Below are 19,224 nucleotides of genomic sequence, written 5' to 3' on the forward strand. Positions count from 1 at the left end.
TATCTAGGAAATTTTAAAAAATGAACCGCAAAGTTAATTTCTCAACAAAATTTGAAAAAAACCAGCAAAAACTAAGATATAATACAAGCCGCAGAGTAAAAAAATCCGTTGCTGGAAAAAATATTATGTGTGTAGTTGACGAAAATCTGATTAAAATGGAACATTTCCCATCATTTTCTTCCAGAAAATGTATAAATGAGAAGCCTATTTCCAGGATCTACAAAAACCGCGAAAAATCTTAAGCACCTCCTCTGACAAGTTGCAAAAGAGTATTTCGAGCGTTCGTAAATGAGTCGAGCAGGTAACGTGAAGTGAGAAAAAACGGATCCTGATGGCATGTGTGCTCATGGAGCAAAAGTTGAAAATGAGCACACACACACACACACACACACACACACACAAAGGTAGAAGAACGACAAAAGCCGGGTTAAGGAGAGAGAGGGCGAAGGAGAAGGAAGAAGAAGCAAATATATTGTGACTCGTGTTGGCGGGAGTTTTATGCACACACATATGAATGCAAGCATGCACATTGAAATTTCAACTTGCACCTCCGAGAAATGTCGAATCGGCGCGCGCACACACACAGTAGCAGGAACGTGTAGGCGGAGAGGGGGGAGGGGGTTCAAAATAAAATTCAAAACTGTAAAACAAAACTATTCTTGTTTAAAATAAAGAGATCAAGTTGCCATGGTCATTTGATGGGTATTACCCATTGGGGATATAAATGATAGGCTTCTTGATTTTTGAACACTTATTTAAATTTCCACTTGCAAAATAGACAATAAAAATACTTTTTCCGGCATTTCAGTTTAAAAAAAAATATACGACCACGGCAGGGATCGAACCTGCAATCCCCAGATTCGAAGTCTGATGCCTTATCCATTAGGCCACGCGGCCACACGCCACGTTTTCACGGGGGTATCATGTTGCGATCGGTGGGCGCCTAAAAGCCGATTTTGCCGAACTTGCCGAACGGCTGATTCGGCTAAATAGGCTAGTAGCCGCCCACCCCTGGTTGCAAGACAATCCCACCTGTATAAACGTGGCGTGTGGCCGCGTGGCCTAATGGATAAGGCATCAGACTTCGAATCTATGGGGATTGCAGGTTCGATCCCTGCCGTGGTCGTATATTTTTTAAACGTTTTTTTCCAACAGGAATACCGGAGAAAAATACCTATTTCACAATTTTTTTTGTAATTCGGCTAATTTGCCGTCAGATTATTAGAAGGAGAAGATAAAGCTGTCACTATCAAGTTTTAGAATTGTTTATTTTTGCATGCACTGAAATCAAAACGACAGTTGAGTAAAAATTTCAAACGGTACCCTAGTGTCAGCTCGTGTAAAACAGCTAAACAAAAGTACTTTAGAATAGTTCCGTGCGAAATTTGGTTGAATTTTTAAAAGTATGAATTTGGAAATTTGAATTCCCTTACTAACTTGGATTCGCCACCGTTAAATAGGCAATGCCTTTAGCTGCAACGTGGCGTGTGGCCGCGTGGCCTAATGGATAAGGCATCAGACTTCGAATCTGGGGATTGCAGGTTCGATCCCTGCCGTGGTCGTATATTTTTATCTAATTTTCAGTGGTTTCTTTCAAAAGCTTACGACTAAAATACTAATCTTTTACACTTTTTTCCCATTTCCTGACTCTCACAACAAAAGGAACTTCAAGAATGTCTAATAACCTGTAAATCTCGACAAACATGCAAACATACAAAACATATTGACAACCGGCGTGGAATGTACATTCAACACGACCACACAGTAGTAGCAAAGGGGTTAAAGCATGAAAGATGGGCGCGAAAAAAAAAGAGAAAAACGGAAGGAATGAACAGAAAACGAGAGAAAAAGGAGGAGAAACTGCCAATAGACAGCATGTAAATAAATTGCGCCCCCCCCCCCCCCCCCCTTTTCCCGCTTCATTGCCATTTCTCCCCCGGCATTAACTTGTCCTATCGTTTGCATTCCAATTTTTTAGGTTGAAAAATTAAGAAAATTCGGGATTGATATTCTGATCTTTTGATATCAAATTTGTGGAATGTTCTTGACAAGAGGCCCTAGTATTTGAGCTCGGGTGAAAAAAGTAAAGGTTATGAGTGGTTTCTGGTATTCTGATTAAAAATTTAAGTGGAAACTAGAGTAACTCGAAAGTTGGAAAACAATGAGTGAATGCATATTGAAAAAAACATTTCCAGAAGTATATGGGAATTTGACATGAAAATGCAAACATCGAGATTTTAAAACTACAAATTTTTTATAAATGATTTTCAACAAACATTGCTCAAATCTAGATATTAAAATGAATTCTTTATAATTCCGTTTTTTTTGAACTAGCATCGAATTATTCTTTATAATTTTCCGGTGATTTCTTTTAAAAATTTCAGTTAAATTAAAAATAATTATCTGCGTTTAAAATTAAAAATAATTCGAATTTTAAACTAAATTTTTCAGAAAGATTAAAAAGTTTATTATATTCAAACAATTTTTTTTTAACTTTTTGAATTAAATTTAAAAAAAAAACAACCAAATTTTAAAATTCAAAGCTTTTGAAAAAAAATTATTATTAATTTTAAAATTAACACAAAAATTCAACTTACAAAATTTTAATTTTTTTCGTAATTAGAAAAATTACAAAAAAAAATAAAATTGGCTTGTATCAAGATGACAAACTAACATAGCTCTCATCTGAACAATTTCCTACTATACAAAAAAATCTTCAAAAAAATCCGCATTCCTTCCATGAAAATGCTTCGGGCCAAAACGTCGGAAGTGCATTAAAACGTGTCCTGTTACCATAGAGATGGGATGTCAATTTCCGCAAAAACAGAATAAAATACCTTTGGTTGCAGTTGTACGTTGTACAAAGTTTGCTCAAGCGACGGAGAAAGTTATTAGTATACGGGGGAGGCAAGTGCGAATTTTTGTTTGCGTGGGCTTGCAATAGAATTTGGAATAGAAACGGAAAATGTTCAGGAAATAAATAACAAAAATATTTTTAATGGAGATGCTTATATCAATAAGATTTGGAGAGAAAAATAACAACAAATGACGTCTGTTGGTTTTATAAAAAATATCATGCTTTTTAATTTTGAAAATGTATTTTTTAATTATTTAAGTCAAAAAATAGAAAAAAAATTTCAAGCTCTTAAACTAGTACCAAAAATTTTTCCCCGAAAAATCAATAATTTTCTATTATAAAAAAGAAAACCCCAAAAAGTTAAAAAGCGAGACCCCGGGAGAGATTACATTCTCTTCTTTTCCCTATCACATTTGCACTTTTTTCAAACACTTTTCGTCACAAGACTTTTGACTGAAAAATTCAACTTGCTGGATTGAAAATTTAAATTTTAAATTTCAAGTTGGAAAAATGTGTATATAAAAGAGCGGTATCACGAGAGAAGTATATAACAATTTTTTTGGTTCCGTAGAAAAATTGAAGATTTTCCATGGTACCTAGTGCAAGTCAACTCCGTAGAATATGAAAAAATTGAAGATATTTTCAAAGAGAATGAATTCTTAATAGCTTTCGAAGTAGCAGAAGTATATAAAAGCTACCGTAACCTTTTGGAAATCACTGCTCATTTTGGGGGACATTTTCTAATACATGCACTTCAACGGAACTCTGAAGATATGGGACCATTCAATCCCCAATTTTGAAGTTTTCTCAACAAAAAAGTACCTCAAAGTTGGCGTTGGCATAACTGAATTACAAATTGTAAAAAAGTAGAACAATGGTCAGTGTATCACCAACAAAAAAAGAGAACACATAGAGTTTTAATATAAAAATGAACTACAAACATGAATTGAAAACATATAAAGTGGCATGTTTCCTCGTACATAGGTCGTTCAACTAATCGATTTGGCCAAAAAACCCCAACGGCGAGTGTCATCTCGAAGGTCGAACTTGACGATTTTTTTTTGTTTTTAATTTGATACGGAATACTAGATTTGGTTTCTAACCTAGATTTGTTTCAGTAAAAGAGTAATGTTCGAAATTGTTAGGGAAAATAGATAGAAATAAAGTATTTGAACTTAAAAAAATGAATAAAAACAACCAAGGACGGTTAGACTTTTCAAAAAAAAGGTTATGACAGTTCATAGTTTCGAAAAACTGCTTCATTCACTGATTTTTTAGCAGAGAAAAATTTGAAATTTGTTTCTTTTTTTTGCTGAGAGTACATTTTTTTTAATATTTTGGACGATGACCATAATTTCAGAAATATCGGACAAGTTGTCTATTTTAGCGATATTTATAAAAAAAAACTACAAATAATTAGAAAAACGATAACCAGATATTTTAACAATTTAAGGAACAGAGTAAAATTAGAATGTAAGCCTGATAGAAAACAGTAGTACTTATCAGAAAAAGGATTTTTTGAAAAATAAATTATCTCGAAAAATATTTTTTTTTTAAACATGTAAGACATTTTCATGAACTTATGCAACAACTCAACTTTATAACTACATTAATAAATTTGAAAAAAAAAATGCTACACCTCATAGTGGCCCGAAACATTTATTTTTAAAAAATTCTCTAATTTGAAAGATGTTAATCACTACTATGCCTAGTTATTACTTAACATTTTTTTTATTTTCTGGCAAAAAATGACAGAACTACATTTTAAAATTAGTCCAAAAACATGACAATCAAACTAGTTTGTGGCAAAATAAAATTCAAACCAAAGGGTATATTATGTGAAATTAAATTGCGAGATACTAAAAAAGGACTTTAAATTTTAGAAGGAGATTAATCATAAAATGACGTATGAAAAGTGTAAAAAACAAAAAAAAAGTGAAAACCAGAAAAACAAAAAAAAATCAGCTGTATGTTTAAGGTTCGGGAGTTCAGAGTACACAAACTCACATGTGTGTATGTATATCTCTTTCTCTCATTCTCTTTCTATTGGTAGAGGGCATAGAGAAAGAAGTGACAGCTCTACCCTACGTGCCGCGTGCCTCGCGAAACGAGTAGATGGTGAGGGTGGTAGAGAAAGAGAGGGGTAAAGAAAAGAGAATAATGGGTGGTAGGAGATGGGGGGACAAGGAGAGGCAAAAGAGAAATGAACGGAGCGTAAAAACGAAGAAGATGAAGCAGAGAAAAGACGCCTGCTGCTTTTCCTTCGTCTCACAAGCCATTTCCACATGAAACTGGATTTTTTTTCGACAAAAAACAGCAAGGGAAAACGACGGTGTTTTGCTTTAGTTTTCAGTCGTTTGAAATCAAGATTATTATTAGTTTTCGTTTGATATTCGAATTCAATTTTACAACGAGTTGATTTTTGAAATTGAAAGGGCGAAGGAAAACGTAATTTGGTTATGTTTCACCAAAAATGTTTTGGGTCTCCTAGGTTAGAATTTTCAGCATCATTTATTTTTCCGAGCAAATTTTATAAAAAATGCCTATATCGCTTACAGATTTGACAGTATTCAGAAGATCTAAAACAAAATCAACAAACAAATTTCAGGTGATCAAAATTTTCACTGAGCTGAAAATTTCTACAACAACAGCAAGTCAAAAATTTTCAGGAAAATTTAAAATTGTACTGCTATCAAATTGAATAATGCCCCCATATTCTGGATTCCATGCTTCAAATTGTTGTTGTCTTTATTTAACGCTTCAAACATCGCCATCAAACAAAATGTTTACTTAGTTGCCACTTTCTTCACAAATAACTAATAAGTTTGAAGCTTTATAGAAAGTGTTCAAAAGAAAACATCTTATTGGTAGATATTAAAAAAAACATACGATGATATCATCATCAAATCTTAAGCTTTGGTGACTATTTAAAAAAACACATAATTGGGATAATTCAATTTTTAATGGTCACTGCAACTCATGAAGGTGATTAATCAGCATTAAAATTGGTCAGTGGAATTTTGGATTTGGTCAGTGCGATTTTTTAATTGGTCAGTGCAAATTTAAAATTGATCAGTGCAAATTTAGAATTGGTCAGTGCGATTTTTAAATTGGTCAGTGCAAATATAACATTGGTCGGTGCAAATTTAGAAATGGTCATTGCAAATTTAGATTTGGTGAGTGTAATTTGAATATTTAAAACAGTTCGAAAAATAACTGAACAGTTAAAAAAAAACTACGGATTATGAAAATTAATGTATCAAATTGTATACAGCCCATGTTGTTATTGAAAGTAAATTGACGAATGGGAAAAAACAAAACGTGATTCGACTTGTAATTGTACACAAACAAGGAATGAAAGTATTAATAACTGATTGGAAATTATTTGAATTACATGTCACATCATTTACGTCATTGTGCTCAAAAAAATGTTAAGAAGACAGAACAATAGAAAAATAATGATGATAAAATGACTCTGTATTTGGGCGTAATACACAGTACATCCGTAATGGTTAAATTTTTCTAATTTTTAAGTATATTTATTTTTGTTGCAAAAAATAAAAAAAGGTTTTCGATTTCAAAAAAAAAAAATTAAGTGACGAATGCTAAAATGCAAAATAGGCAGAATAAAAATCAGTTCCCACAAAGTCGTCATCCCTTAAAATATTAAAATTATAGTAATCGGATCACAACCAACTCCCGATCACCACGGAATTACCATACATTAACCTATCACTTTTTTTGAAAATCACACCCGGTCTCTTCCCCCCCCCCCCCCCCCCCCTCCTTTTTTCACAAAAAACGGGATCACTGGCAAATAGAGCAGCAGACAAAACAAGCACGGAGCTCTCACTTTATGAGTCATTCGGAAAACTTACGGAAAGTTCACATAGTTGTTGGCCTGTGACTCATGGTGGGAAGCAGTATAATTCTAAATGACGCGAAAAGTGTGATGTTATAAAATTTGGTAAGCTTCAGAGCATAATAATTGATAATCTGTGCAACTTCTACAAGTTTTACAGATTTTGACGATTCAGATCAAATTAAATTAATATTTTTGGTGGCCCAAATTTGATTCAAATTTTTCAGTAGTGACTGGGCTGGTGCAAACATTTTTTACAAATCTATTGTGTCTTGGAAATGTGCCCAAAAAATTGGTTGACAACACGCTTGCACATATAAAAACTGTGCTCTGCAACCCCTATAAAAATTTTTTAAATTTGTGATTTGGTCACTGCAAACACAAAATTGGTGATTGCGCTCATCAAGCTGGTCAGTGGCAACACAAAATTGGTCAGTGCACACATAACCGAAATTACAGTTGCAAATAATATTTCTTATTGAATAATCCAAAATTTTATTTTATTAAATAATACATAGAAGTGAGCAAAGTAGTAACCAGCAAAAAACACGATTCATATCCGAAATCTGCAAAAAGTTGTTCGTCTCGGAACGTTTCCAATTCCACAGGAGCTCTGCTTGGGCTCTTAACTGACAACCAGTTGGGAGATTCTGATTTTAGCCTGAGATCTGAAAAAAAACACTTACAAGTCTGAAAAATTTTTAGAAAACCCACCACGAGAAGTTTTAAGTGTTGTGCAACCTTTGAACAAATCCCCTTTGCAGTCTACAGCAATTGTTGGAACAGGGAATTTTAGAGACTTTGGGAAAGCTGAAAATTTGTCCGTGGGAATTTTCAGTCAAAATTGAAAAATAAACCTTTACTCGGCGGATGTAAATGTATCTTGATTTTTAGAAGATTCTTCATCTCAAATGTTGATAGGTAAAGCTTTTTCTTGATGGCAAAGAGCTGAACGTATGATTTTTTAATGAAAAAATTTCTAAAAAATGTTCATTGCTTACCATTTGTGAATTGGTTTTCTTTACCGGTAAAACTATAAAATCATAGCCAAACCTTGCACTTTGTAACCTGAAACTTATATAAACTATTAAAAATAATCAAATGTTTATAGTCTTACTCTCTTTCATCAACATAGACACCTTCCGGAATCTCGATTTTGTAGAGAATTCGGCATTGAGGAATTCTGGATTGAGTTTGAATGAATGCAGGTAGTTTCAGTTCTCTGTGAAGTCCATAACCGTTCACCTAAGTGTTAACTAGATTTATTACTGCAGTGGTTCTACTTCGATTATCACGAAAGTTCGAGAAGCACTGTTTCATTGCTTTACTTTGTAGATAGGCCCAAGTAAATTTTATACGGGGACCTTTCGAAAAATTAAAACAAATTAATGTTGAAATTATTGTCAAAAATTACAATAAAGAGGACAACTAAGCTGTACTCTCAAAGGATTTAGTAAAAAGGACTAAAAATAAGTTTGGAAAGTCTAATTCTATAAAATAGAGCACTGCATTAAAAATTTTTTTTTTTTGAAAAAGGAGCATTAATGTATAAAATGTTTGACACTTCTGATTGTTAAAAAAAGGTAAACGAAAAATAAAACCAGTGGAAAAATATTTTTAAAAGTATTTAACGTATATTAAAACACTTCACAACAACTTTGAAAAATATTTCTGATATATTTAATCATGTTTTTGAACATTTTTCCTGGTTTTGGTTAATTTTAAGTTTTATTTAAGACTTTTCTGTAACAATTCCTATTCTAATTTACCTTCATATCTCCATGGTTATCTTTTGCTAGCAAAATGCAACTTTGAACATTTACAATTAGTATTGCAAATAGCAGTGTGAATAAACCATCTTTGGCCACCATTTTCCCGATAATCAAGGTCCCTCCTCCGTTTGCCTTTAGGAGGAGGTGTCGTAAAGTGTGGTGCATTGTGTGCATGGCCACCGTGAACCGGTGTGCAGACCCGCGCACTCATCCTCTCTTTTTCTTTGTCTTTTCTTTTGTGTTACACCGATTTTTTTTGAAAACTGAATTTTAAATAAATTTTCTTGCTTAATTTTTCTTTTTTTTTTTCAGGTAAATGGCCGATATCATCGAGCGGATTCGGTCTCAGGACGAGTATCGGGAGTTTTATGAGTTGGCCACCAAAATTCGCAATCAAAAATTGCTTACGGACGCTGAGGTAGGAATTTTGAAGTTTTTAAAAGTGATTTCAAATACAAATTTCAATTTTTCAGCTCCACTCTCTGAACAGACACCAACAAGAAGTATCGGATAACGAAATTAAGTTGCTCACCGAGGCATGGAGAAGCTCCTACTGGAATGTAAGTGTTCTTGATGATTAGGATTCCCACTAAATATTGTTCAGAACGTTGGACGTCAGCTCAAAAACCAGGCACTCGAGCCAACAATTGCATGCAGGCTTCTCAAAGAGATTAGTGAAACTGAAGCTCTCCCAGCATACAAGTGAGTAAAGAAAAGCTGAGCTGCAACCGACATTTTCCGAGTTTTGCCAATAAATTGAATTTATATGAAGTGTAGTGAATGACAGAAATTATCGGTCGAGTTGCACCATGTCATAAAATATTGGATATGTCGATTTACGAACCTAAATTTTTTAATTAATACAATTTTCGATAACTGAAACTTAAATGAGCAAAATAATTTTCATGCCTAAAACCATGAAAACCAGAATGATCACTTTAACATATTGCCCGTAAACTCACATAAAATATGACTGGAAAATTTAAAAAGACCACTATTCCGAAAATGCCATACGAGCCAACATAACAATACAGGAAAAATGCAAATTAAAAAATTCAGGCACGTCGGGCATCACTTTTCCACTCTTGACCAATTGCTGACAATATTGTACAATGAGCCCCAGTCGGTCGCCGAACTATTGAATAGCATTGACAGAAATGATGTGAGTTTTTCCATTGTTTCAACACATTACCTATAATTTCCAGATTACATCAAACGACTCCACAATTCAAGTACTCTTCCACCTCGTCTACTCGTGCGCTCTGTACCCAGAGGATGAGCTCAAGATTGCACAAGTTGTGTGTAATCTTTTGAAGCTTCAACTATACAGATCTGGCAGTGAGATGAGGACAATTCTGCGGAAGGAAACTTCCATATCAACGAGATTCTACAAGCATTTTGTAGAACTAATACATCCGACAATGGTATATCTAACAAAAGCTTTGAGGAAAGGGGTTTTGGATGTTATTCAGTTGGGCAGCTTTTGGTTGGATATCGATGCAAAACAGGTAAATTTTATGATTCTGCACTGACCAAAACTAGGATGTGGAAAAGCTTATACAGTAACCACAGAATTCGGTTCAAAAATTGCACTGACCAAAATAGTGTTACTAGCTGTTAAAACAATTGTTAGTGTAGTATATGTCATCCACAAAATACTTAAAGTTTCATTTCAAGCTCTGTAGGCTTGAAAAGGCTTGACAATTTGTTTAAACAATTTCAATTTTAAAAACCTGGTTTTGGTTTAGCTGCTGGAAAAAAACTCACTTTCAAGAGAGCTTTTCATACGTCTATATTTTTCAGTCCACGGCTCGGTTCTTACGTGATAACAAGCAGAATGAGGATCGCCTACCCGAATACAGAGCTCTCGTTGTTTCCAAGCTAGTCGATTTTGTTGACACTTTTCTGGAAAGTGAGTTGTTTTCCGCCAAACAGAACAAATATAAAATTTTCAATGCATTTAGATATCTCGAAAGCTCTGCCAATGCTTCCACCAAATTTGAATTGGATCATTCGAGACATATTCTGCTCGCTGTACGAGGTGGTCGATGATGTGTCAGCTATTGAGCTGAGTCATGCTTGCAAGGATATGATTGTTTCAAACCTCATTTGCCCGGCAATCATCAGTCCGCAAAAGTTTGGAGTTGTGGATAATGATGTCAGAGTTGGGACAATTGTAAACCATAACTTGGTTCAAATCGCGATGATTATCCAAATGATTTCATTGAGGGAGTTTGAATCGCCGCCGGAAGAGTACAAAGAGTTTTTGAGCCAGTGTCGGGTGAGTTGTCTTTGGAATTGATACTGCTCTCAACTAGAAGCTTTTCAGAACACACATCTCATATCAGAAATGATGGATGCTTTACTTGTGGAGAAACTTGCTCCCGACGTTGAGATCACGTCGCTTATCGCGAACGGGACTGCTGAATCGGATATGGCTACGAAATCGAGTTTTGTTGGAACTGTGGCGGATGTTAACGTTTTGGTGAGTCATCCCTAATATCAAAATTTTATGAAAGTCTAGACAAACGCTCTTATTGTCAAGACCCAAAAGTGTTAGGCTCGAGGGACGTCAGTTTTAGAAATAGGCTAAAAAACAGTGATAGGAAAATCAGTGATGATGTTGGTTTCAGACAAAAAAGCTACTAGACTTAAGTCAAAAGATATCAGGCTATAGACCCAAATCCAAAATCTGTATGGCTATCTTAGTCAGCTAAAGTGTTGTATACCCTCCAAAATTTCACCAGGTGGTAGGATAAGCCTGGAGGTCTTCGAATATAGAAAAAAAGCGAAATTTCTAAATTTCAATTCCAGATTAAAATTATTCGTAATGCACCATCAACTTCTGACGCGAAGCTCTCAAGAATTTTATCAGTATGCGACAAGCTTCCCGCCACAATCAGCTCCACCACTCAAAAGTCACACTTTGACAACCTAGAGGCTTCACCAAAAATATCAACACTTCGTAATATTCATCGAAAAGGTATACACCCAAATGGGAACTTTTTTCATAACTGACACTTTTTTTCAGTTCAACACTCATTCAAACGAACCGGTGACTCTTTCAACGATATCAATGAGCTCGGAGCAAAACAGGGAGAAGCACTAGCTTTTGGAAAAGAGAACTTTGATTTGTTCTACTTAGAGTATAGCCCCAAAAACTACAAAGACGTTGCGGAAGCTGATCGTCTAAAAAAGAAGGCCGAGGAAAGGAGACAGTTGGCTGATTTGGAGAAGCTTCTGGAGCCAACTCCAGCACCGAAGGAGACTCCAGTGGAAAACAATCTTATTGACTTTTCGTCTGGTTCAGCTGAAACTAACAGCGAACATCTCAGTGACTCAACATCAGTGTCCCCCGAGCCTCTCACATCTACAGAAGAACTTCAGATTGGTGATCAAGGAGTTGGTGGCGAGCAACGAGGAAAACTTGCTAAACTGAAAAGTTTGAGCGATAGGATGAAGAAGGGTAAGAAGATTACTATTTTACTAAGTTGAGCTAATTTTTTTGGGAAGTACCAGGCAGAGCGGATTACCTGCGTAGTTAAAGTTCGAGTAGTGAAAGGACGCAGAAATTGAACTGTTGGAGAATTTCGGCATTTAGAAGAAATTACCATTTTCCGGCAATCTGTGATTGCTGAAATTCCACGCACCTCTGAAATACGTGGTTGAAAAACTGATTCTTAACATTTTAAAATGAACTTTAGTCCTCCCACTTTCAATTAGCTTTCAGTTCCATCCAGCGCGAATTCTCAAACATACATATTAGCTAGAGTTTTAGGAATCACACAATCCAACACCCTATCCGACATCCGTGAGCACCTCCGTCGTTCGGGATCATTTGTAAAACCACCTCCGTCAGGCATCCCCACTAGCAGCAGTGAGCAAAACCTACCAGACGTTGCTACAGGTCCACGTGACGATATTCTGGCTAAGTACGCGTCGATATCATCGATTAAAGAGCAAAAACCAGCGCTCGGGAATCTAATTGATGGCACTGCCTCTGCCTCATCGACTCCGAGAAAAGAGCCACTGGAGCCGTATTATTCGTCTGAAAATCTGGTTGGTTGTCGGTAAGTTTTTTAATTCATCTATATTATCCAGATTATGGTGTTTCAGGGCTTTTCAAGACACCCTTCGAAAAATGATCACAGTTCTCGGGAACATTTCCTACTTGCCAAGGATCGGGTATCGCAACGAGACAAAGCAAAATGAGTGGGACAAGAAAGTGCTGCTTGGGAGGTTTTTGGATGGAGTCCTCGTGGAAACTGAGCACAGGAGAGAGTACGGGCTTGCGGCTCAGTTGAGAGAAGTCAAGCGATGCATCGAACTCTTTGAGCACGCTGGGTAAGAGCGGGAATGAAACTATTCGAAAAACATTATTTCAAGCAGTGAAATACGCGATAGAAACAATCTTCATTTTTATAATGGATGACATTTTTCGAAGGTTCATACAGGCTTAAGCTTAGGCTTAGGCTTAGGATTAGGCTCAGGCTTCGGCTAAGACTGAGCCTTAGGCGAAAGCTTTGGCATAGGCTTAGATTTAGGTCAAGGCTTAAGCTTAGACTCTTTTCATACTAGCCAAATTCCATATCCTCAGTATTGATTTGTAGATGAGACCTTTAAAAATTTCAGCGTTGAAATCCTCATGGACCATTTGAAATTGAATGAAGCTGAGCAGGACAAAATCGTAAATGGAATGCGTGAGGAACGTGCTTCACTAATGAGAAAATCGAATGATATCTCTTCGTTGGAGCAAAGAGTTTTGTTGTAAGCATCCTTCCTTTATCTGTAAATTTTCATCGATTTTCATTATTTTAGAAACCGCCGGCTCACCGAGCAAATCCTCGTTGATTTCCTCATGCGCACTTTTCTGGAAACGGGCTTCAACAACAAGCACACAGTTGGCAAAACTCAGGAAGTGACGGCCGTGCTCAAGTTTTACGACGAATTCAAATACCTTCGAGCTCAGGATGAACGTGCCGAGTTTTTGAAGAATCTACTCACATTTTTGAGGGATCGCTTGATGCAAAACGTGGATTGGAATGTAAGGAAGCTAGTATAAAGAAGCTAGTAATTTATAAATGGTTTCAGTTTGCCACGGATACAATGATGTCGCGAGCCATGACAACCATCGAGCGTTATGTGATTTTTGCGGTTTATGATAACGCATTCTACCCGAATAGAGATGCGGATCATCACAGAGACAAGTGAGGATTTTTTGAGACTTGGGAGCTTTCAACAAGTGTAATAGCTAGAAACTGTGATGAAAAATTTGGCTTACTCTTGAAGCCATGCTCCAGAAATTTTGTGCAAAAATTGTGGCTTTTAAGCTTAAAATTGCTATTTAATATTAAGGGAGGGGGGCAGATAGCTCAGTCGGTAGTGGTGGCCGCTAGCAGTCTGGAGGTCACGAGTTCAATTTTGGCCTCACCCCCTAGGTTCACCCAGCCTCTATTGGGAAGTGGAGCAATCCACGACTGGATTAACGGCCACAGCCCCCGGCTAGGACGTGGCTTAAATTACAGCTCAGAGGGATCACCACCAGGCAGTGTACCTGAATCCCAGATCCGCAGTGCATAGCACTTGAAGAACGGATCGTCCTTTAATCCTTTTTTTAATCGAAAACCAAAACTTGAACAATAATTCATGTTATTTTCTCAGGTTGCTCCGTGGAACCATCGCCAAAGTTTCTGACGTAGTCACGCCGGTCAACGACTTTTTGAAAATTCCAGAAGTTTATTTTTTATTATTTGTTTTTTATTGAATTGAAAAAAATTGACTAACATATTGTACACAATAAAAATTGCAGCACCTCCACGGTGAAGCTCCCTGGCCGTCTGCTCAGGCGGAACTCTCAATGCTGGATATTTATGTGACTGCTCAGGACAAGCTCAACTGTGTGGTCCGATGCTGTGACGTCATCAACAACCTGGTGGCGTTGTCTTCGAAAAACGCGGTCGCATCCGCAGATGACCTCACACCGGTTCTAGTTTTTGTGATTATTAAGGTGAGAGAAGCAGTTGAAATTTCGTTTTTGTTTTGGAAAATATTTTAAATTTAATTTAAAATTTAGGCTTCACCGCTGCAGACTATAGTAATAACTAAAAAGCTGTCAGTTATACATATATCTAGTTAAAACATTTATGTAGTTGAACTTCTTTTTTTTAAATTTCGATATTAGCTTGAAGCTTTCAATTTTCATTTCCAGGCGAATCCACGTGCTCTTCTGTCTAACGTGCAATTTGTTGAAACCTTTGCCGGTGACCGCATCGAGTCGGGACGTGATGCTTACTACTGGGTCAACTTCAAGTCGGCTGTTGAATATATCAAGACAATTCTGTGATTGTATATTTTGAACCAAATTATTTTTTTTTGAATATATTTTATGGGAACACTTTCGTTCCGCAGCAAACTCAGTTTTTATTGTTATGTGTATACTTATTTATTACAGCTAATTGCGAAGAATGAATGTTTGTAGATGTTCTTTTGAAACTAATTTTAAAAAATAATATCACAATTTCAGTATTAGCGTAAAAAGCGTTAAAACTTTTTTTCATAGCTCTAGCACACGTGTAATTGTCTAACTTACCCGAGTATCATAATAACATTTCAACAATTCGTAGATTTTTGGAAAATTTTCAGTTGTGGCAAATCGCTAAGTTCTCCAGAAATGAAGCCTTTTTGAAAATTTTTGAGCATCACTGTAGAAAATATTTGTTGTCAAGCTTAGCTTGGTGCTTAAAAATCTGACTTTGTGCTTGCTTTACACCCTGCTCCACTTAAAACAATTTTTTTCTGTTGAAAAATTTTTTATGCAGCATGTGAAGGGTTTGGAAATTTTTCCCGGCTGGCGATATTTCACCTTCAAGCCCGGGAGCTTATCCCACTTTAAAAGATCAAACTTTAAATTTATGCTCTAAATTCAAGAGAAAATATGTTTCACTTCACTTTGGCCAAGAAACATATTTACTAATGCATAAATAACGTTTCCCCTTTTCCGTGGTGCCTCTCTCTCTCTCTCTCTCTTGTTGTATGCGCAGATCAATAACGTTCGCCCCGTTGCCCCAAAACCTCTGCGTCTCCCCAACCGTCAATACTGTTTCACTTCAAGAGACTCAGAGGTCGTTTGTATGTGCTGCTATCCTCAACAGCCCTCCCCTCATCTTTTCACAACCACCATCGTTCCTCGTTTTATGTATTTGTATCAAAGCGATCGAGATTTTGTGGACTCCGATAATCGGAATATTTATTTGATTATTTATTGATTTAATTGCTCAATTACATCTTTTTAAATATGATTTTTCAAGTGCAAAGGTGTTTTAAAACGCTTTTAGAATTCCAGTTGTTTGACACGTTAAAGTTTAATTTTCAGAGATGGAAGCTGAAACGTCAACTCAGGAAGTTGTGAAGCAGGTCAAAAATTTGCCAATTTTGATGGTAAGATTTCACTTTGCAAAAGTAAAAGTTGGTGAACAAGTAATTTTTGAAATTCAAAATAAATTAACTTCTGAATGGAAAACATTTCAAAAAACCACGCGGTTTTCCAACCAATTATATCAAATGTTTGATGCTCCATGCTCGTGAAAACATGAAGTTTAAGTTTCCAACAGCTTTTTAAAATTTTGTTCCAGTACACTTCACACTTCAAATCCACTTATCCTATCTCCAAACTCACCTTGATGAATTCTAAGTGGAGCTTGCCCTCTAAAAAATTCCATATTTTTCAGGAAGATGCTCCGGTCGGCTCTGACGATCACCAACTTCAATATTCATACACATTTTCGTATTTCATGAGGCCAACTGGCAAATTCGATCCGGAAGATTATGCTAGTTATGTGCAGCCTGTTGGAATAATGAAGTCTGTCGAGCAATTTTGGAGTATTATGGTGCATTTCAAACGGCCAACTGGTAAGGGTTTTGATAGTGGAAAGTATTTAAAAATAAATCAAAAACTATGCTTTAAAAATTAAATTTGAAAATATAAAAAAAACTCCAGTAACCTTATAAGAGTTCAGGGGTATTATAAATAGTGAAACTTAAAAGTACCTAAAGAATAATTTGACCTAGTAGTGCAAGACTGATAAAGTGTTTGAAACGTAGTTGAACACTTTCAACTGTTCCTTTTTAAGTTTTTCACAAATCTTTATGAATATCGAGTTTTTAAACTTTTTTTTAAGCGACGAATAAATTTTTTGATACTGCTTGAATGGTTTCAAAATCTGAAGTTAAAAAAAAATCTGAAGCTAAGCTAAATTAAAAAAAAAATTGCCTAAAGTATATTATTAACCAATGTCTAGATTTGCTGATAATTGACACAGAATTTCCAGAAATTTTTTATTTTCAAAAAGATTTCCCTTCCATTCCATTCCATAACTTTTACTTAATTCCAGAAATGTGCGACAAAGCTGACATTCACTTCTTCAAAACTGGCGTCAAACCAGTGTGGGAAGATCCGGCGAACTGCAAAGGTGGAAAATGGATTATCCGACTGAAGAAAGGATTGTCGACAAGAATTTGGGAGAATCTGCTCATGGCAATCATTGGAGAGCAGTTTTTGGTTGGAGATGAGCTCTGTGGAGCTGTGTGCTCAATTCGCAATCAGGAAGATATTATATCATTATGGAATAGGTTAGTGCTGGAATTTAAAAATTAAAACTTGGAGTATTTGGGAACTGGAAAACGTGAAAAAAACAACAATGCCAAATTGTGCAAGACCGACAAAAAACAACTGAAAACATTTCACACCATAAATCTTAAAAAGTCTTAGTGGAATTTGAAAATGTCAAAAAAATCTACTAGTGCTTCTGCCAGATGTGAAAATAGTGTAATTGCAAATTTTGTTAGCATATCTTTTGAATGAACGCGCCTGTTGCTTCAAGAGGTCACCAAATCTTGTTAGAGCTCCACTTTGTCAGATCAAATTTTGCGTAATTTTACACTTATTATTTTCTGCAATTTTACTTGGAAAGTAGAACAGTTGTGGAAAATTGAATCAACAAATTTGCCATACACCCTGATGACATTCCCAACTACATCAATTTTCCAGAAACGCAGACGACACCCCAGTAACCAACAGAATCCGAGAAACTCTTCGATCGGTGCTCCAACTGCCTCAGAACACGGTACTAGAATACAAACGACACGATGACTGTCTCAGAGATCAGAGCTCATATCGTCATACTACTAAAAATATCTGCAAATGATCATGCTGCTTTACTATTATTTTTTTCGATTGGGAATCATTTTGGGTCCGGAGAAAAAGAAAATGAGAGGAATCTCGTTATTGGTTTTAATATATTCTGTATAATGACTAGTTTTATGATTTCAAGTTTTTTTTTGAATATGTGGTTTAGTCTGGCGGCTCTTGGAGCTGATGGACACTTTTAAATAAATTTATTCTATTGAAAATTAATTGAAGAATTCTGCATTAACCAAACAAAATAATTTATTAGATTTTAAAGAATCATCATTAAATGTTAAAGGAGTTGGTGCATCACGTTACTTTCACAACCCTACATTAAAAAAAAAGTTATTAAAATACAGTCGTTTGGTAATCATCATGAAAAATGGACTCACGAGATGTCGACCGCTTTAATTCGTTCCATAAAATTTAAATAATATAGACATACAAAAACATATAGACCGAGCCATGAGCTATGTTTTGTTAGTTGAAAGTGTTTTGATAGCATCTCTAGTTTTGGAGTTATTCTTATTTGAAAGTGGATATCTTCTTGGCCAGCACTGTACTACGTGATGACCTAATTTTCAACTATTCAGCTACAAAATCAGATAGCTCAAAGTCGAAAATATATACCCCTCTTTTTTCAAAATTGCAAGCAAATTCACTAACGAAATATAAAAGTTTATTGGAATTAGAAGTGTCAACTGTAAATGCCACGTGGCAACCTCAGATTGAATCGGATGTTTCAAAATTCGAAAGTCCATAACCAAAAGTCGACGCACCTGAGTTATCCGAATTGTAAGTACATTACAAACTGAAATATATAGTTTTGTCTAAATCTTACGGAAACTGCCTCCTGCTGACCTCAATTTCAAAACTACAACTCCAGCAATTAGGTTAAAATGTAGTTCACAAAATGTACAACATTTTGTTACTTGACAATTTTTCTGTATCTCTAAAAAGAAGTGAGATACACTATCCAGAAAGTGACCATCTTTTCCCCCTCGAGCCCCCAACAGCTTCTGGATTTATATATTTTATTTAAAACTCAAAAACCGCAGGGCGTCGTGGCGGGCGTCTGTAACCTAGCCGGGGGCTGTATTCAGGGGGAGTTGACATCAAACCCTGTCTTTCTTTCATGATGTCATTACTAAACAAACTAAATTTTCTTAAGTGGAGCTTAACTCCCAAAAAAAAAATTTTTTTTTAATTTTGCGCGCGCGTGCACGTGGCATGGCCTCTTCGACCTTCAAAAATTTAATGCCCTATATCTCAGCTTAAATTAGCGATAGAAACCTGAAAATTTATCTATAAAGGTTTTCGACTCTGGGCTTTCAGAATTTTAAATGACATTTTAAAAATTAGGTTACCACGTGGCAATTTTTTTAAAAATTTCTTTGCCTTTTTTGCAAGTGCGCATTTAGGCCATAAGCGGCTACTAGCTAGAAAAAGCGATAAATTTCTGAAAATTTATGTGACTAGGTTTTAGACTGTGACCTTTCAGAATTTGAACATTTAAAATTGAAGTCATCGCGTGAAAATGTTGTTTAAC

The 19,224-nt window shown here is 35.7% G+C and overlaps 3 protein-coding genes and 8 non-coding genes across 12 annotated transcripts; 7 read left to right on the forward strand and 4 right to left on the reverse strand.

Annotated features, from left to right (window-relative positions):
• Positions 1-811: 811 nt before the first annotated feature.
• K03E6.8 lies at positions 812-899 on the forward strand. Its single transcript, NR_070373.1, has one exon. It is a non-coding gene; the product is annotated as an Unclassified non-coding RNA K03E6.8 (non-coding RNA).
• On the reverse strand, positions 825-897 carry F49E7.t3. The gene has a single exon. It is a non-coding gene; the product is annotated as a tRNA-Arg (tRNA).
• A 150-nt stretch (positions 900-1,049) lies between the features above and the next one.
• On the reverse strand, positions 1,050-1,119 carry F49E7.3. Its single transcript, NR_070374.1, has one exon. It is a non-coding gene; the product is annotated as an Unclassified non-coding RNA F49E7.3 (non-coding RNA).
• F49E7.t1 lies at positions 1,052-1,126 on the forward strand. Its single transcript has one exon. It is a non-coding gene; the product is annotated as a tRNA-Arg (tRNA).
• A 361-nt stretch (positions 1,127-1,487) lies between these two features.
• F49E7.4 lies at positions 1,488-1,555 on the reverse strand. Its single transcript, NR_070375.1, has one exon. It is a non-coding gene; the product is annotated as an Unclassified non-coding RNA F49E7.4 (non-coding RNA).
• F49E7.t2 lies at positions 1,490-1,562 on the forward strand. The gene has a single exon. It is a non-coding gene; the product is annotated as a tRNA-Arg (tRNA).
• Positions 1,563-3,958: 2,396 nt separating this feature from the next.
• F49E7.5 lies at positions 3,959-4,088 on the forward strand. Its single transcript, NR_102145.1, has one exon. It is a non-coding gene; the product is annotated as an Unclassified non-coding RNA F49E7.5 (non-coding RNA).
• Positions 4,089-7,196: 3,108 nt separating this feature from the next.
• On the reverse strand, positions 7,197-8,665 carry pigx-1 (Phosphatidylinositol-glycan biosynthesis class X protein; the record flags this gene model as incomplete). Its single annotated transcript, NM_075806.5, has 6 exons — positions 7,197-7,387; positions 7,434-7,529; positions 7,577-7,667; positions 7,721-7,787; positions 7,837-7,964; positions 8,489-8,665. The coding sequence occupies 6 exons, from the start codon at positions 8,663-8,665 to the stop codon at positions 7,215-7,217; spliced, it is 732 nt and encodes a 243-aa protein (NP_508207.1). The 3' UTR covers positions 7,197-7,214.
• Positions 8,666-8,803: 138 nt separating this feature from the next.
• On the forward strand, positions 8,804-14,976 carry rme-6 (Receptor-mediated endocytosis protein 6). Of its 2 annotated transcripts, NM_075807.7 has the most exons (18): positions 8,804-8,909; positions 8,965-9,051; positions 9,096-9,193; positions 9,551-9,653; positions 9,697-9,999; positions 10,295-10,403; positions 10,456-10,772; positions 10,821-10,976; positions 11,306-11,474; positions 11,523-11,957; positions 12,270-12,561; positions 12,608-12,835; positions 13,124-13,258; positions 13,310-13,535; positions 13,583-13,698; positions 14,153-14,225; positions 14,301-14,498; positions 14,700-14,976. In NM_075807.7, the coding sequence occupies exons 1-18, from the start codon at positions 8,808-8,810 to the stop codon at positions 14,832-14,834; spliced, it is 3,282 nt and encodes a 1,093-aa protein (NP_508208.2). In that variant the 5' UTR covers positions 8,804-8,807; the 3' UTR covers positions 14,835-14,976. The 2 variants fall into 2 exon arrangements, with proteins under 2 accessions (NP_508208.2, NP_001379623.1); NM_001392724.1 differs by lacking the exon at positions 8,804-8,909 and having other exon boundaries at positions 8,963-9,051; positions 14,700-14,965.
• An 887-nt stretch (positions 14,977-15,863) lies between these two features.
• Positions 15,864-17,898, forward strand: ife-4 (Eukaryotic translation initiation factor 4E-4). The gene is made up of 4 exons (NM_075809.6): positions 15,864-15,928; positions 16,219-16,399; positions 16,882-17,119; positions 17,538-17,898. Exons 1-4 carry the CDS (start codon positions 15,866-15,868, stop codon positions 17,692-17,694), a joined length of 639 nt encoding a protein of 212 aa, NP_508210.1. The 5' UTR covers positions 15,864-15,865; the 3' UTR covers positions 17,695-17,898.
• Positions 17,899-18,730: 832 nt separating this feature from the next.
• On the forward strand, positions 18,731-18,859 carry C05D9.12. The gene has a single exon (NR_102146.1). It is a non-coding gene; the product is annotated as an Unclassified non-coding RNA C05D9.12 (non-coding RNA).
• The last annotated feature ends 365 nt before the right edge of the window (positions 18,860-19,224 follow it).

The sequence above is a fragment of the Caenorhabditis elegans genome, chromosome X, assembly GCF_000002985.6.
Source record: "Caenorhabditis elegans chromosome X".
In the NCBI taxonomy this organism is placed as follows: Eukaryota; Metazoa; Nematoda; class Chromadorea; order Rhabditida; family Rhabditidae; genus Caenorhabditis; species Caenorhabditis elegans.